Source organism: Magallana gigas, chromosome 4 (assembly GCF_963853765.1).
Source record: "Magallana gigas chromosome 4, xbMagGiga1.1, whole genome shotgun sequence".
Taxonomy (NCBI): domain Eukaryota; kingdom Metazoa; phylum Mollusca; class Bivalvia; order Ostreida; family Ostreidae; genus Magallana; species Magallana gigas.
Window position 1 is genome coordinate 13,335,454 of NC_088856.1, and position 18,872 is coordinate 13,354,325.

Below are 18,872 nucleotides of genomic sequence, written 5' to 3' on the forward strand. Positions count from 1 at the left end.
AATCTCAATCTCTCTCTCTCTCTCTCTCTCTCTCTCTCTCTCTCTCTCTTTTAATGTCGGCAAAGCGTCAAAGAGCGACCAAATTTTGCAAGCGGCTATAAAGAAAAATATGTCTGTCTAGTAGAAAAAAATGCAACGGTTGCTGTCTTGAATTTTGCAATAAGCGTTATAAATTTAATCCCTATTTCTTCATTGCGCAGCAAAGTAGTTCATGGAAATTCAATCGCATTGTATGTGTCCAACATGCATAGTCGTGTTTTTAAAACACGTAATTAATAAGAAAACTAAAAACGATATTATAGGCAATTCTCTTGAAATTAAAAAACAAACAAACCAAAAAATCAACACTTTTGACAACACGTGGCTCTTTGTGTAACTACTTTATATAGCGGAATCTTTTACTTTGACGCTGTTCGGGTTTTTGTTTACTTTTGAAGTTGTGCTATTTATAGTAACATTGGCGATTTGCCTGCCTACAACCAGGGATGCGTTCAAGATCGTAGCAGCTAGCCTAGCCGCTAGGTCGTAAATATCTAGGCCTGTTGAACGGACCGCTAGGTTAGCCGCTAGGTGTCTGATTTAAAGTTGGAAATATTCAACCAAAGACTAATTACATCGACATAATTTGTTAATTTCAAGCGGAAATGTACATGTTAAGATTTATTATAAGTTAAAAGACGAATGAAATATCACTAAATAAATAGATTTAATGTGTGTTATAAAGTGGTAACTAAGGTGACCATCTTGAATTTGATGCTTAGCATAAAATATTTAGGCTTCGAATATCTACGTAGTGGCTAGGCTAGCTTACCGTTCAACTACCTAGCCTAACGTAGCAGCTACGATCTTGAACGCAGCCCCGGACTCTGCTTTCAGCAGAGCCAGGCTAAAAATATTGTGTACCAGACCACGAGATAACTCAGATTAAAGAAATCGTAAACTGTATATTGTTGTTATGATATTGACTTTAATTTAAAAACTGTTGAATATGATTTATAGGATGAATTTATATATACAAACAAAATGTTTCCAAGAGTACATAGATATAACATAATATATATAGTATACATAGGCAAGCTCATGTTTCTATAAACTAGATTATGCTGTACAACATTAATATTTACAATACTAAACAATAAATCGACCACGCACACAACACAAAATTGTTGAGAAACTAAACTACATGTCACTATACCCATTGTTTCGTTCTTGTTGGATTCAGATTAACTGAAATCATAACTAAGATTCTATAATTTGAGTCCAATTCTTAACTACGCACCACGAACAAATGCATCATATTTCAACTAGCGAACAATATTATACAAAAGCATTTAACGTCTTGCACAAAAGGGTATCGAGAACCGCAACACACCGGAAGCTGCGTAAGATCGTACGAAAGCTGTAGATGTTTGACATCCGGGATATATTTTTCCGGTTCGTTACATTTTGGAACTATCCACGTATCCGCTGTTGTCGTACTGGTACTTTTTCTTCTGTTCCTCTTCCCTCTTGGCTTTGTATTCCTTGGACATGAACAGTTCCTCAACTTCCTCCAAAGTCTTGTTCTTGGTTTCCGGTAAAATGAAGAACAGGATTGACATGCCGAGAAACGAGATTCCACAGAAAAGGTAAAATGTGCCTGAAAACATACAGTATTTAGCATTTTATGCAACCCAAAAACGTATTTTGTTATAATAGTACGCCTCCATTTTGGAAATTACACAGTCAAACTGTTTTCATTTTTAAGGCGTCGAGCTTAATGCTCGGCAGCCTTCTAGCGATCGTCTGGATTGGCAATCGTCCAAAAATCCATGCTCTGCACTGCCTTTTAAATGGGCATAAGAAATAAGTTCTTTAAATCATTAAACGTATAACAAGACTTTTATTCCATTTATTCAACTAAATTGTGTACAAAAAACCCGACTTTGCCTCCCTGGTTATTGACAACCCATTGCGTAAGTATAAATTGGCTTAACCAAGAAATGGCGGATGAATACAATAAGGTGAAACAAGTATTCCTTTTAAAGGAATGATCGACAATAATCGGATATATTGATACCTAGAAGCAATCAGTTTGATGTAAAATAATTAAAAAAGTACTGTATTTTTACAAAATATAGAATATTTTGAATCTTTACACCATAATTTCATCATTATAAACCGTCAACAAATTTAATTTTGAAATAAATTTGTGGAAAACCGTTCGTAAACTCCTTGTCTAGTTTTATATTTTTAACGTTATAATTAAATGTTAATGTATCTTTTTCTTCTTCTTCAGAATACTGAGTAGGGCTCTTCAAAAAGCATTAACACGTATACAAAGAAAAAGGTGTATTAAAATAATCTAATGCGACTGAAAACATAACTTGCTATTGAGGTCGCATTATAACGTAACCTTGTTTATAAATCAAGCCGTCTTCCTAGCTACTATTATGCAACATCAATAGATCGAGGTCAGTTCATGGAGCATCTTGTCAGTTCATCGAGGTAAACTGCATTACTGAATGAATCTTTCGATCGAAATTCTTACGCGTGAGACAAAATGTGCATTCTTGAATCAACAGGTCGAACTGTATTTTTGCATCTCTTAAGGTAAATAAATTGAAATGAAACTGAGTAAAATGTTATACCGGTATAAATACTAAACCAAGCTTCAAGTTTTTATAAGAACTACTTATGCAAGCGAAATGTGTGCGCACGTGGAAGCATTTGCCGGATGCCTCATATGGACACAACAGTGATCGGCCGAAGCCGATCACAAAAATTCACTAAAATAATAAAATATTATTTAAGTTTATCGCTTACATTTTAAGTGGAGACCGTGCCCGATAGAAATAAAATTTAAATTTATTTGTTATCGGGCACAGTCTCCTATATGAATGTATGCGATAAACATATCTAGTGATTTTGTTGCAATAAATAAACACGATAATGCTGTTGGTTTGGTCAAGCATTTTAGATAGCACATGTTGTAGATTTGAATGTAAACAACCATACCATAGGTAATCTTGTTTTAAACGGGAATTGAAATAAATAAAAGTATGTTTTATTATTATAATTAGGGAAACTCTGTTGATGTATTCAAATTATGAACCTGTGAAAATTGTTCAAAGACTGTTTAAAGCAGAAAGAAAATAATTTATTTTTGAACTTTGAAAATTTCTTTTTTGATTCTTGTAACCATGATGAGTTATTGTATTATAAACACATCACTACCTATTTTATAAGGAAATATACTGATTTTTGTTTTTAAAACAACACAAATTTAAACATAATTCATTTACCTTTTTAGTTAAATTTTATTTGTTATAGACTATTAGTACAAAAACTCAAATTATTGATATCTTTTTATATAAGAGAACATGTCAGCTCGACGCCTTTGTGGCCGTTCCAGCCTTTGATTTTAAAAAGTTACGGATTGTCAGACTCATATATCAAAGAAACGAAAAATAAAATCTTGTTTTTTGTGTGTTTTTTAACTGCTTTCTTTGTAAGATTTTGTGAAATAAGGAGAGCCTTTTTAAAAGTGCTTGATAATTAATATCAATTCTTGAACAAATACAAAAAAATATAATTATAATTTTTTGTTGCTGAAATTTTGAATTTCAAAAGAATTTCAAAGAATAATGAAAGAAATATTAGGATCTTTCTACAATATAGAAAATTAACAAGAAAACAGCAGAAATATCTTTTATTCTATCAGAACTTTATTGACTCATCCTACCACAGGTAGAAAATCAGGTGATCACGTTTTGTCCACGAGCACCTGAATCACGTATTAACGAGGTGATTGCTGACCAGGTCTACATGAGGTTTACACGTGCCGGTAGTTTAAACAGGTACCGTTTGACCACGCAGCTGTTTCTATTCAATGTAGATACAGAGATTGTAATTGAAGCATAGACCGTGAGTGTATTGTGTATTGTGGATAACATGGATTCTAAAAGACATTTTGAGGATTTTTATGTGGTGTTTATAGGTAAGATTTTAAATTTGATTAAAACCCTGATTGTTACAAATTGAATTAGTATTTTAATAACTATATTAAACAAAAGCTACTTAACAACTTAAATACTTTTTCATGTTTATGGCATACACAACTCTTATGTCAATACATTTTATATGTGGTGTCCTCCAAAAGAATCTTGAATTTACACCTTAGACGTACTTAAAACAATCTCTATAATTTGTAAGAGTTTTGGAAAGGTATCGAATGATTTAAAATTTTGCATTATCAATATAAACTATGACATTATATTATTTTATTTAATTTAGTTCACTTTCTTTAAAAGAGTTGCTCATCTTAACATTATGGAACTATGCAGTATAAGTGTACAATGTACTTTTATTATGAACCTTTTCTCTAACAGCCCCTCCCCTACCCCCCCCCCTCTCTCTCTCTCTCTCTCTCTCTCTCTCTCTCTCTCTCTCTCTCTCTCTCTCTCTCTCTCTCTCTCTCTCTCTCTCTCTGTAAGTGCTGAGGTATCACATGATCAAATAATGACACAGTCACTGTGCTCGCGGAGTGACACCGTGTTCACGGAGTGACACAATGTTCACGGGGTGACACCGTGTTCACGGAGTGACACCATGTTCACGGGGTGACACCGTGTTCACGTGATTGAACCTACCGTATGTGGTGATGGTTTTGAGCAGCAGGAGGAAGGTGAATGAGACGATAAGATTGCCGATCCAGTTAACACACGTAGCCAAAGAGGTTCCTGTTCCTCGCGCCCACAGAGGGTAAATCTCCGAGTTGATAGTCCAAGGGTTCGGGCCAAGACCTGAAATAGAAAGGGAAAGGCATTATGCGTACTGTCTTCATCTTGTTTTACCTATTTGGCAATTTTTGTCATTTTCGGGTTTTTGATTGCAGGAAAGGGTGTTTGCAAGCAAGATAAAGGTTATGCCATATTTTCCGTTCAATTACAGGACGAGGGACGAACATGTGTTAAGTGAATAATAAATAGACAAAGAACGACCGGACGAACCTGGAGCAAAGGCTATGACGAATAAAGCCAGACCGAGCACAGCCATCCATGAGTAGTCGGTGGGACAGAAGTCGTTGGCCCAGTTGTACTTCTCCGTGTCGTAGTTAGTGGCGTTACACAGCGACTCGTTGTAGTGGGTGGTATTTCCCTCGGGCATGGCATACCGCTCCGGATGGTCTTTGTACACGTGGAGACACCAACCGGCGGTGCTCTCCATGCCTTCCTGCCAACAAAAGCCGCAGTTTTCGTCTTTGATGCAGCTGTTACATGAACTGTAATGGACATTTTAAAGTAGCATTAACACTAAGTTATCACCTCAGATTACATTTTAAACGAATGTAACAAATAGACTTTTGTCCGCCTTGAAGAACCATACGTTCATGCGATGCATATTCTTGGTCCGTATTTGTTTAGTGGTTTCCTTATAATTGCATTTGTGTCATTTTTACAGAGTTCACCATGCAAACGCAAACTTACTCGTATTTAGTATGGCAAGTCGAGGAATTGTCCAAGCGAAGTGAGATGGGTGGGGAATTTTTCTCAGAGAGCTGAAAGCCAGCGCCTAGTACAACCAGTGCGATGATGATTCCTACAGAATACAAACATATTGGATATACCAGACGAGTATGAAAAAACTTTGATTTAATAGTTAGATACATAAGTAATGACCAGAATGATTTTCCGTAGAGAATAAACCGGGGTTTTTTTCGGAATGAAAATTATTTGTTGTATACAAAGGTGTCACACTAGAATCAGCATAACATTCAAATGGTGTATTCGGAACAAAGTAACAAGAAAACTAACCCACAAAATGTAGTACATAAGGTAAATTCTATGAAACTAACATAAACACTTGTATACCTCGCAAGAACCTACCTATGAAACTAAGCAATGTAAGGACCCTTCTACCAGCCTTTTCGACGGCGTAGATTCCAATAAAGGTACACAGGAAGTTAACAGTGAACGGAATACAGGATAACCAAATAGCAAGACTGGAGGGAAAGCCGGACACTCGGAGAATACTCCCGCTGTAGTAGCTTTAAAAAGAGAAAAATGACGAGGTTTTCAATGGGCTGGTACAAGAATAAAAGGAGGTTGCATAATACATTTGCATTATAATGTTGACTGCTTACATGACAGTGTTAATTCCACAGAGCTGCTGGAACAGTTGGAGCGTGCAACCCAGCACTAGGGCCCGTCTGACTGGCTGTGTTTTCACCATCAAAACAAAACACTGTAGCATATCTGAAAAAAGATAATACGTTTTGACACCCATGTTGTGGAAACTGACAATTTGATATAATTGTAACTGCCGTATTCAGTGGTACTGTAATTACATTAGTATCTACAAGAATATTGACAAATGATTTGCCATAAACCTGCTTACGAATTTCATTATGTCCAATAGTTTTGAAAAACAACGGTAGACTAGAAGAGAAAGACCTTGTCATAAGCTTGAGTTCGATATAAGTGTGTTCGGTGTAACCGTGTTTTAATGTATTCTCAGTTACGATGTTTTACTGTACTCCCACTCACTGTATTTATTCTGTTCTTTGGTCTCCTCCACGGACTTCTCTATCTCCGACATCTCTCTATCCACATTGTCCAGCCCTCGGATTTTTTTCAGGGCTTTCGTGGCCTCGTCCACACGGCCTTGGCCCACCAGCCACCTTGGACTTTCGGGTAAGAAGAAGAATCCGAAGAACTGAATAACGCTGGGCACACCAGCAATCCCCAACATATACCTAGGATAGCAATGAAAGCAAATATCATACTACATGTATTTACATCCAGTTTTCACAATTGAAGTCTGATTTTTCACCACGCCAAAATCCCCAGTGGAAAGGATTTTAAAGGAAAAAATCTATAAAAATAATATAGAATATCACCTCTTATTAGGCCTATAAAAAAAATTCTGTGTTTAGGGTAACACTGATGAAAAAGTTAGGTTAGGTAGGTAGGATTTTTTTTATTTTATCATATTTTTTTCTGCATGAATCCTTGGAATGTTTGTTTGTGTCATATTTAAAAACGGATTTTTCAATAGAAATAATATAAAATTCACAATCAGATAAAAGCAGACATCTAAAAATGGTAGGATCGGGGCATTTTTGTAGGTTAGGTCGGGTTACCCTAAACACAAAACTTTTTTTTAAGCCTTATCATAATGATTTCAATAAATTCTACTCATCATTCAATGTATTAGTCTTAGATTTCTCACCTCCATCCATTTTCTTTGTCTGTACTGAAGGCCCCGGCGATGATACTAGAGAGCAGGATCCCCACGGTGATGAACAGCTGGTTGACGGTGACGAGAGAGCCCCGGATGTGAGAGGGAGCTGCTTCAGCAACGTAAACAGGTACGGACATAGAGGCAAACCCTGCAGAACACAATCAGAAGAATATAATTGATTGAATCAATAGAATTAAATACTTTGTTTTAGCCATTTTTTTATTATTTAAAAAGTTTATCGTTCTCTACTAACGAAATTCCACTGTTCATTACAACCAAGTTTCAGATATCTATCTGTCTGCCTGTCTAAATGTCTCTGTCAATTTGTTGTCTGACTTATTGCACCCTAACTTTTTTTTGAAATTTGGTAATTGTATGGAAGTTTAAGTGTTAAACTACTGAACTATTTCAACTTTTGTCTCAATTGTACTCGGACTTATTTGTATATGCTTCATCACAGACAAATTAAAGTTGTAAATTAAAATTTGTGCACTGTTAGGATTCATTATACAAATCAAAAATTCAGATATAGACAACGGTCTTTGTAACTGAGTGTGGGAACAAAGTGTTATGTTTGCACTGCTTAACATTTAAAAACATATCAGTACTCTTATATCGATGATCGACACTTTAACATAAATTGCATAATTGCTCAACCAAAGGATTGCAAGTTTATATTTTACGCAACACGAAGTAAGCCTTTTACATAATTTTGTATTAAATAAAATGACCTGCTTATCTATACGAGATTTTTTTTTAATGAAAAGTTTATTTTACCTGTAAAAACAGAGATTTGAACATGTTACAACAGTATACTTATGAAATCAGAAGGTTGAAAATTGTGCCCATCGGCCTGTACAAGTTACACCAAGTGATACACGAGTAAATGTACACATATAGGTTTTAATTCTGATAAGAATTTTCAGTAACTGCATCAGCAAAATTTGCCGACACCTACACTTAGATTTAAGGTTTGAAATGTTTGAATAAATCCATCTACGTCAACTGAAGATTCTATTCTACCAGATAGGTGGAATAATTCCGTTTCTACGTGGCCCGAAGATTTTGCATCGAGTTTGTTTACAGTGACATCCAAGTGTGTGCTACATGTTCACGCCTATAATTAGACATTTTCTAATATACTTGTACATCACAAGCAATTTATTTTATTCGTCACTAAAGTATGAGTAAAAAAGCACTTGTTTTATGCTTTCATCAGTTTTCTTTATTATATGTAAGACAAACACCAACAAGATTGGACAAGTTAATCTTACAGGAGCATACGTCCGCCTTCAGCTTATACGAGCATATTTTGGTCACCTAACACTTTCGCCTGTACGTTGGATCCATAATGAATTAAAGAACAAACACAGAACAAGATAGATCGTTGACTGCTGGAATATCCGTGTGTTCCACGCTGTCAAACCTAGATTTGGGATTGCAGTGATAATCTAGGCAGCCTTGATGTCTTAATGCCGTGTTGAAAACTGTTGTGTACTTTGTAATCAAACGTATACATGCAGTTCATGCATATTCTTTCTATGTTAAGAAATACTCAGTGTACTCTCAATGAATGGATAGGTCGCCGATCTCCAAACGTGTCATTTATTTTGTGTTTCTGTTTTATTTTCATTAACTTTACTTGAAACATGCATTACATTTTTATCTCTTTTACTCTTACAGATGCAAATCAATAAAAATAAATTTCGGATTTTTTTTTTCACCTTTTGTAAATTTTACATGATATTTTTGACTAGTGAAATTATCATTTCTGTGTTATAATCATACTTGGTTACAAAGATCGGTTTCTTAATAGTTTTTATCAGGAACTTTATACAGTTGTTTTAAATGTCAACACCATTATACTGAGTTATGATATAAATGTTTCAAAAATTACATTACGTGTATATGGTATCGAATCTGCTGTAAAGTACTTGTATATTAGATTTTTGGAGAATTAATCTTGATTTCAATTTTGATTTTAAATGTTTTTACTTATAACATTACGATTACATATTGTTAAATTACTTTTAAATATATTTATGCGAGGCGCATTTTATTCGGATAATTATGTTAATAATGATCTTCTTATCACTTGATCGAGATACGTGTTCGAGTGGTCCACTTGATGACAGGTGTTATCTCGAAATAAAATCTCTGTACACACAGAATTATGAGAACGGGAGATAAGGATGGCCCGTACCCCAGCACCGAGTTTGTTTACCCAGTTGGCTCACTGTTCTGTGGTGAATCTTAATCTATGAAACTCACTTTAAGTGGGGGAGTTTGATGGAATTAAAATGTAGGTTAGAAGTTCAAAAAGTGAAAACCGGGAACGATTATAAAACGAATATACATCTTTAATTTTGAATTATATCATATTGATTAGAATTGGTTAACACATCTTCGACCAATTTATAAATGCAAATAATTTATCCTAGATAAAATCGGTGAATGAACGTCTATGTTTCTTTGGATATGAAAAAAATTATTTCACAAATTCGAATCTGACAAACGAAAATTCGACATGTCAAGAACCATTTAGCAAAGCACGATTTTATCTTAAACAATAAAAGTTTAGAATGTAAAAAAGGATTGATAAATAGCAAGTTCTTACAATTTAAAAATCTGTGTTTGAGCAATTATTACATTCAGGTAATGTAGTCAATGTAGTCGTGAAAAGCCACAGGAAACGCTATTTTTTATTTCACAAATATCGATAGATAAATCATTTTTTTAAAGGATAATATGCGTTTATTGATAACTTTGATTCATATTTACCAATTCCAGCACCAACAATTAGACGTCCGATCAACAGAATCTCCTTCTTGTCCACTGGGGAGACCGCCATTAGTATGGCTCCGGCGGTGAAGATGAAGCTAGCCATCATGATGACTTTCTTTCTGCCAATCTTGTCCACCAGGACGCCAGCAATTAGGGAAAAAACGGCGGCGGCGCCAATTGTGGAGCTCACGATCGCACTCTGCCATATTTCCGACAACTGAAAGTCGTCTCGAATGAGAAGCATGGATCCGGAAATAATTCCAGTGTCGTATCCGAATAATAGTCCCCCAATGGTTGCAAACATGGTCAGAACTATCACGTAAAATTTGGAACCCGACTCGTCGGGCCGTTTCTCTTCCATGTCGAGTTTTTCGCCCATGTTTGGTTTTGCCTATAGAATAAAAAGCTGTTGATATTTCCAAGTCTTTTTTTTTTGTTTTCTTCAAAAAATAAAACGGAAAACAATTATGATGTTAACCCTAAAACCTGAAATATCGTGGGGTGCAGAAAAATTAGAAGTCTTCTTTAATCCATTAATTTGGTCGTTTAACGTCAAATTTCCGTTGTTTGACTGAACAAAAACGTCGTCTCTCTCAAAAATTTTCAGAATTCCGCAAGATCGATACTAATATCCGGAGAATTCCGACAAGAGGTGTCTTTGGAGACAAAATTAAGTCAAGAAACAACAATTCCCTCCAGTCCCTACCAATGGGGTCAACTAACAAACTAAAAAGAAAACGGGAGACTTTATCTATTGCGGGTTTACTTATATACCAGGGTGATACCCGTTATCTGGGCTAGTCAGCCAAGATTTAAACTTTGTTTTACAAAACGATATACGAATGCATGTCTTGTCTATGTAACTCATGTATTGACTGATATATATGTATACATGATTGTACAAATATATAATAAGGCATAACAAATGAATTTATTTTTTCCAGATTTTTAAAAAATAAAAACGTCTTTAACTCATTCAGTTGTTTACGACTGACACATCTCTTGACCAAACTTTTGTACCACCCCCCCCCCTCCCCCCTCCGATTCTCCACGCTTCTAACAATGACATAAGACAGGGCAAAGCAAAACATTAACGATCTGTTTAAAACCTTTGTCAAAATAAAGATCGTCTATATTCAAGAACTTGATTAATAAAAGTATACCATCACAAATTAATCTGAAATTCAATGTATAGTGGGCATCGATAAAATTTAAAAAAAAAAAAAAAAAAAAAAAAGAAAAAAAGAAAGAGATTTTTGCAGTCAAACACGTGCGCGCCCAGACCCACGTACATTTATATAAAGTGACATATATTTTTTTTTTAAAAGTTTCTAGAATCATTTCATCTTTTTAGATAACATTTTATATAAATAATCAAATGCAAGTGAAAAATCCCTCATGAAACGTCATCCACAATAAACACTAGTAAATGAATTTGTTGAAATGCATGATCATTATGAATATTTGAACTTATCTCGAATTGAACTACACAAAGTCATTATCTCACTCGCGTAACGTATAAATCGCTTTTGATTTGATGGCGTGTTGGTTATCTGAACTTTGTGATATGTACTTTGCTACAACCTCAGTCATTTGTGTACTATCGTGTACTTTTTATGGGTAAACGTAACAGCAAGGTATGGCAAGAAGATTAAGGTCACCGTATCCTCCTTAGATGCGCGTGCACTATATATATCATCTCATTAAATACCAGACTGTAATAGATGTCAGGTTTGGACCACATCCTTCTAGATGAACTGACCACCCCACCCCCCAAAAAAGAAAATCCTTGAAAAATGATCCGTGTGGATATGCCCCTGCAAGCTACTAGATAAATGGAGGGAGAATATTCTGATGACACTGATATACATGTACTGTTTGTATTCACAGGCATGTGGTAACAGAAGTGGGAGGGGGGGGGGGGGGGGGGAGGTAGTCCCTTTATTGTAAGAAATAAACATAGCTTTTATTTACCATATTTGAGCCCTTAAATGTATTTAAACGTTCAAGCCAATTGGTGCATCCATTCTTGCCCCCCCCCTTTCCCCATTTCCTAACTTTGAGGAAAAACCCCGATGCTATGTTTCGTTCGGGAATTTCTTACATTCAGCCAAAATAGTCGAATATTAAATATTTTCTTTGTATCTAGTATGTTTCGAAATAGTGTATATACATGTACATATCTACCGATATGTCTACATTGTATATCGATTTTGTTGATAAACTTATTTTTGTACTGTGTAGGCAATTTAAAGATTTTAGGTTGTTGAAATCTTTATCTTTTTGACACGTTATTTTTTGATATCGCTTATTTCTTAAATATTACATGGAAACTTAACTAAGAAAGAAAAAAAAAATCCGAGAAAAATGTGACGTACTTCAATAACAATTCTTGCTCAAATTCAGTTAAGGTTTGCATTGTAAGTAAAGTGTGATGCATTAAGTTTTTGAATTACAAAGAACTTAACCAAAATTTTGTCAATGAGCATTATGATAGGTTTTCTAGAGTATCGATTACTTATTGGTAATCGATTTACTAAGCATGATAAACGGATTTCAATATATGCGATCAAGAATCGAAAATTGGAGAGTACAGGGCCAATTATGTAATACAATCGACTGAAAACCATCTTTAAAGATATTTTTAGTTAAGATTGTCAACGAACATATTTTTTCTAGATCATCGATTACTTAATCGGGATTCGTTATTTAACCATAATTCCAAAAGACCGGTATATAGGTCAATAAACGAACGCGACAGTCGGAGTATGTCCCCGATAAACAGAACAGCAACCCAGGCATTTGTGTTTACCTCCCCGGTTATTGGTATGTATATGTTTTGATTACCGGTCGTACAGGTCAGTGATGAAAGTGTACCAGGAAGAAACTATCCCCGTCTGTAGGCCTGACCAATCAGAATCAGGGTCAGCGGGGTCGGCTGACCCGCACTGGAAGGGATGTGTGGTTACTTGGGGATGGGGGTGTCCTTGGATATACATTAAAATTACAAGGTCTTCAGAAAACCAGATATGCAATGCGCATATGTACAAGAAGTGAATGCACCGCGTTACCTTAATATGGCCATTTTTTGATAATGGTTTTATTCTCTGATACTTAACGAGGCAACGGGTGTCAACAAATTATCCCTAAGTTCTACCCTAAATTTTAGATATGATTTTTAACTATTAATTTTTAGTGAGGAAAATCTCAATATATTTTAATTATGAAATTTCCCTTTATTTTAAGTTTATGTAAAGCTCTTTATAATCATCGGAAAATTAATCTGCATATGGTTGAAGTGAATAGGGACGATTCAACTATTTCCGTTGGATTTCTTAAAACAACCTTTTGTTCACTTCTTATGTTAACCTGAAGTAGAACTAAAACATCAGATCATACACAACGAAATATTAAGATGTGGGCGACTTTGGTAAGAATCTCCATGGAATGCAAACAGACATCCTTGTCAGATTAAAGAAACCGATTTGATAAATTGAATGCAGGATTTTTAAGATTGTTAGATTAATTGATTGCAGGATTTTAATTAATAAAATGCCTGTTGACTTGCCGCAGCGTCCCGCTAAAGTCCTGAGGTGATGTAACAGGGACAGTCTCCGGTACAGGGAGGGCGGGTTGGGTCACGTGTTTAGGTTTCCAACAAGCGCAAACACGTGTCTTACCTTTTTCAAGCGATTTCTTGGTTTTGAAAAGTGATAATAATTTGTATGTCCTTTACACTCCTGTTTGGTAATTTTTTGTCGGAGTATGCAAAAAGTGCCAAGTAAAAGTTTAATGTGGGAAAGATATTTCCGGGGTGTTATTTTGGCAGGACAGAGTACAGAGCTTAAACGGGAATGTTTTGGTCGATTCCGCTCTTCTTAGCGACAGAAACGTTAGAATGAAAACATACATTGTGGGAAATCCCCAATAAAAACCATTGAACGACCAAAGATAAAAACTTGGCACCCCCAGAAGTCCAGATACTATAGACTTAATTAATGTACACTGGCCGCACAGGTGAAGGTGGAGTTACCATGAATTTTTGCGAACCAGTACACCCGGAACTTCTCGGAGTTTACTGATTAGACCGGACATGAGAGCAGTTGACTCAAAACACCACATTCTGATAAAAAAAACCCCCATTAACATCAACATAAAAAAAAAATTATTGGGTCTAACCCTATGCAGACCTTGCAAGCATTGGTGCACTATATATATTTTCACAGATAAAAATTTATGTTGGCAGAAAAATTAAAGAAATGTGAATGAATCTCAGACAGTGACATGCATGGGGAGATTAGTGCGAGGTCAGGCCCCGCCGTCACCAACTTTCCTCAAGTCAATACTTAACCTCAGGTTTGAAAATTGACTTCAAAATGCACTTCATTTTAAAAGATTTGAGTTCTGGTTTGAAAATTTTGGTACTTCTCTGAAAAATTACGCGCGTTTAGAATACAAACCTTATATTTTTAGAGAGATAAGATGGTTAATTTGTTGACCATTGAGCCTACTGAATGAAATCTCTACTCTGACTCAAATGTGTGTAAAAAAAAAAACCAACCAAAAAACATGTTAGACCGCAGAACATTAACTGGCAGTATTGGAAATATACACATAATACAGCTTACGTCAATTTCACCTGTTACAGTCAAACCGTTTGATTTGGCGGTGACAAATTGACGCGGACGTACGAGAAAACATGCATTGGATTGAAACTGTATTATTTCACCAGTAAGTAAATTATTAGCAGATATGAGAAGATCACAGTTCGGGAGAGATTATACGCAAGCCAGAGTCTTTAGCCTTTTGTCTTTTGTCTTTAATCTAACATTAAAATTCTTCTGTCAATCAATGCAGAATTCCTCTGTGTGTCTGAATGCCTGAATATAAAACGCTGGATTACATGTTCGTATTTTTTATTTTTTTAAATGAAAATTAATCAAAACAAATAATTTTTAGTGTATCCATCCTTCAAGATATCCAATAAGTCTAAAACATCCGGGTGTTATTTATTCATACATATATCTGTCAGAAAATTTGAAATAATCGTTTATATTTACATTTTCTACTGTGTTTGTCTGTGATAACCCTACGATCCAAGCTTGAAGCCTACAACCCAATAATTTCATAAAAGATGGGCGAAAGAAAATGGGCGTGTCTTATAGAATAACCGAAAAACGGTAATAGCGGCACCGCGTAGTAATACATAACATGTGCTACATGAAGAAATAGTGGCTTTAAAATGTTGTTTTAAGGAGGTTTGCACCTGAAATAATAGTAATGTCAATCATCCGAAAATAAATATGGGTACCTAAGATCTTCATTTTTTTTCATTTGTGACTTACGTCACATGCCATTTTTTTGGAAATATGGGGTCTAAACAGTATTGATAATTTTCCTGAAATTATTGCTTAAATTTGGTAAATTTGATTATTTGAAGAAATTAAACAAATATCTATAGTTTTAACTATTATTTAGTTATGATTTTAATACAGTATGAAGTTGAACACATGTAATGTTCAATAAAAGTAATATCCAAGTCAAAGTTTAAAAAACATTGCTTTACTGATGGCTTCAAATGCCATTACATAATGAATACAACAGCAAATGTAAAGATTGTTATTGAATTTTGTAGAAATTCAATTATAAGACTAATACAAAAATCAATAGCAATGCCAACATTCCAAAACTTTGCATACAAATAGACATACATTCAATGTCTCACATAAAAGTAAAAAAAAAAGTAGGGATCACATCTCAAAAACTTCAGATACGACATGAAATAAGCTAATTTTTGGCAAAAATTGGAGTTAATTGTTTATTGACTTCTGTGAAATATAAGCTAAATATGAATTATGAAAATTGTTCATTTTCATCTTGAAAACCTTCCGCCACAAAATATAGTCCCTTACTAAACTCTGTTAATTTATATACATGTATAATTTTCTTTTAACAATTTATTTAATATAATTTATTTGGCGTTGAAAAAAATATAAATGTACAAATAGAATCAATATATGATGCAAACATTTTTAGATTAGAGGTGACATAAAATAGTTACTCAAAAAGAGAGGAGCGAACATCTTTAAAGTGTAGAAATATAAATATATTAAGTAATAAGGAAACATTCTTTTCACATGAATATATTATAAGGTGATAATTTCGGTCGGAGCGTGGTCAAATCTATCATAAAGCCCTTCGGGCTTTTTTGGATTTGAGAACGGCCCGACCGAATTTATCACCTCATAATACTCAAAGAATGATTCTTTATTCCTTAAAAGGTTTTCATTATTTTACACACTGATTAACATATCATGACTTAGGCTCAGTAGCATCACTGAGAAATGTTCCTAGCCAATGGTTTTCGGTCCACACCAGCGAAGATGTATATATAGACACGTAGTGCTACCTTTGCTCGGTCACATATTTAGTACATGTGCTACATGTAGTATTACCTGGTTGTCCAACCCACTATACTATGTTTTATGCAAGTACTAAATATAATGATATATTCATTTTGTCTGCCTATCTACACTATGTCTTAAACATGTATTGAATGTACATGTATAATTCTACCTTTGTTTTGTTTATATTCTGTCCCGAGTTTTTGCTTCCACCACTTTTCGCTTGATATTTCTATAATAATAAATACCTTTGTCTTCAAACGGCGTTCATCCAATAATATGAAAAATGTCCAGATTATCTGTTTTGAAACGCCCCCTCTACCGCTTCTGGTTTCAATACACATCCCAAAATAGAAAGTCTACGGGAATTTTGCATTGCATCAGTCATTATAAAGCCCGGATTATAACGTTGAAAAAATTGTGCGGTGTCCCGAATACTTCCGAATGGAGAAAAGATGTAAACATTTCCCATTATAAATCTCCGTAAGAAATTTGTGTTCGTTCTTGTAAACTTGAGTGAACATGAGTGAAAAGGGTTAATTTGTCAATGAAGATATTTTGGATATTTTCCATTTCATCGATTTCAACTGTACTTCTTTCACAGGTGTGTGTAATTTTATTAAAAATCATCAAAAAAAGTGATGGAAGCAATAACTTGGGCAGACTATAACTCACTCTACTACATGTATGTCATTTACATGCACTACAAACAGGTAGGGTCTTTTTAGTTTTGCCTATCCCGTTGTACCATGTTTTATACAAGTAATAAATGTATAGAGATATATATTTGTTTTGTCTGTCCATCTACACTTTGTCTTATATATGTATTACATGTACATATATAATTCTACCTTTGTTTTGTCTAACCCACTCTAGGAAATATAAGTCAGTTACACGCACTACAGGTAGGGTCACTTTAGTTTTGTCTCACCCAATGTACATGATGTACTATGTTTTAAACATGTATCACATGTAAAACACCTTTGTTTAGTTTGACCCGCTATAGTACATGTACCTGACCTACTGTACTATTGGTATATATATCTATCTCTTACTACATGTATTATTACCTTTGTTTTGCCAGACCCACTGACAAGTTTTTCTTTCTCCATACTCTTGTCCGTTTTTCCAAACACCATCTCTTCATTTCGTTGTGTAAAATGTGTAATCCTCAAACGTCCTTTTCTCTAGGGCACGGAGAAGCTGATATGATAATACAGAAACTATTCAGTGTGAGTTTTCTAAATGAACATATGTACATGGTTCAAGATAAAGGGTCAAAATTAAGTCAACAAAAGTCACACTTACAATGTATCCATACTCTCTTCATATATCTCTCCTCCCTCTCATTTTTTGCCCCCCTCCCCGCCTCTCTCTCTCTCTCTCTCTCTCTCTCTCTCTCTCTCTCTCTCTCTCTCCTCCTGAAATACCTTTAGCTAATACGATGGTGATGGTCGTTAAGGACTGCTACATGCACATTCCTGTTTGTCTTGGACAGCTATATACACACGTGCACATTTTTGTTTGTACACAAATCTCGTATATTCAATATGTGTCCCTGTATTGATTTTATCGTCACAGCTGTGGCAAGTCACATCGCACTTTGATTCGATGGGCTTCAGTTGCCACGAGGATAAAAATTAAAACAGTTGATATTACATTCGTTCACAATATTCTGCAGTGCACTCTTCCATTTGTGGTATTCAAAGCAATATCAATACCCCGCGTTCATAACATTTGATATTTAAAATGCATGTAATACAAATATTACCTGGTATGTCTTTTTTCACAAACTTGATTGCTATCTTTATTGTGTGCACTGGTACTAGTAGCGTACGGTATATCTGGCTACGTACCAGTTTAGCTTCCTTATAAGAAAAGCAAGACTAAGTACTACTGTATATCTTGAAATTTTCGCGAGCTCTTTTAAATCGCAAATTATTGAATGCGCAGAAATTAGATTCTGTATTATTTTCAATAAGAAACCTTTTAAATCGCAGAAATGACCGACGCAAATTAAAATGCTACACATTTTCCAATTTTTGCAAATTTTGTGACAAGCGAAAAAGCCTGGATAAACGGTATTATAGCAAAGATAACTTAAAACTAGCTTTTGCATTATAGCTGTTTTCTTTTTTACTCATTGCACTCGACGTGTCAGTTGCAAAATTAATGATCATCCACTCTGCACATAAAATCATAATACCACGGTAAAAACTATATTTGAATGTAAAGGTTCTTTTATTGTGCATGTCTTAGTTATTTTTTTTCTACAGAATTTGCCGCACTGCGGGCTAATCATAATTTTTACTTGTAAGAATCTTGAAGATTTAAAGCAAGTTTAAAACATTAATCATCAAATTATATTGAACTATATTACATAAGTTTTAAAATTTGGCAACTTCATTTTTAGCAATTAAGTACAAACAGAAGGTAGAAAATGCGTGTTGTTCCATATAA

At 34.7% G+C, this 18,872-nt stretch overlaps 1 protein-coding gene and 1 long non-coding RNA gene across 3 annotated transcripts; one reads left to right on the forward strand and one right to left on the reverse strand.

Annotated features, from left to right (window-relative positions):
- Positions 1-947: 947 nt before the first annotated feature.
- LOC105339452 (proton myo-inositol cotransporter) lies at positions 948-17,620 on the reverse strand. 2 transcript variants are annotated; one of them, XM_034449700.2, is made up of 10 exons: positions 17,483-17,620; positions 10,006-10,399; positions 7,213-7,372; positions 6,528-6,736; positions 6,125-6,236; positions 5,868-6,028; positions 5,469-5,580; positions 4,992-5,263; positions 4,632-4,784; positions 948-1,639 (listed from the first exon to the last, which is right to left on the reverse strand). In XM_034449700.2, exons 1-10 carry the CDS (start codon positions 17,549-17,551, stop codon positions 1,440-1,442), a joined length of 1,842 nt encoding a protein of 613 aa, XP_034305591.2. In that variant the 5' UTR covers positions 17,552-17,620; the 3' UTR covers positions 948-1,439. The 2 variants fall into 2 exon arrangements, with proteins under 2 accessions (XP_034305591.2, XP_011443311.3); XM_011445009.4 differs by lacking the exon at positions 17,483-17,620 and adding an exon at positions 10,495-10,756.
- LOC136274476 (uncharacterized) lies at positions 3,844-10,153 on the forward strand. The gene is made up of 3 exons (XR_010712833.1): positions 3,844-3,979; positions 7,243-7,351; positions 10,015-10,153. It is a non-coding gene; the product is annotated as an uncharacterized lncRNA (long non-coding RNA).
- Positions 17,621-18,872: the final 1,252 nt, after the last annotated feature.

Bases quoted from the DNA above. Each gene is read 5' to 3' on its own strand.
- LOC105339452 (XM_034449700.2), bottom strand. From the start codon at position 17,551: ATGGTGTTTGGAAAAACGGACAAGAGTATGGAGAAAGAAAAACTTGTC. The intron at 7,373-10,005 runs GTAAATATGAAT...TGTGTTCTGCAG, and splicing joins AATTGTTGGTGCTGGAATTG to GGTTTGCCTCTATGTCCGTA. The intron at 6,737-7,212 runs GTGAGAAATCTA...TTGCTATCCTAG, and splicing joins GACAAAGAAAATGGATGGAG to GTATATGTTGGGGATTGCTG.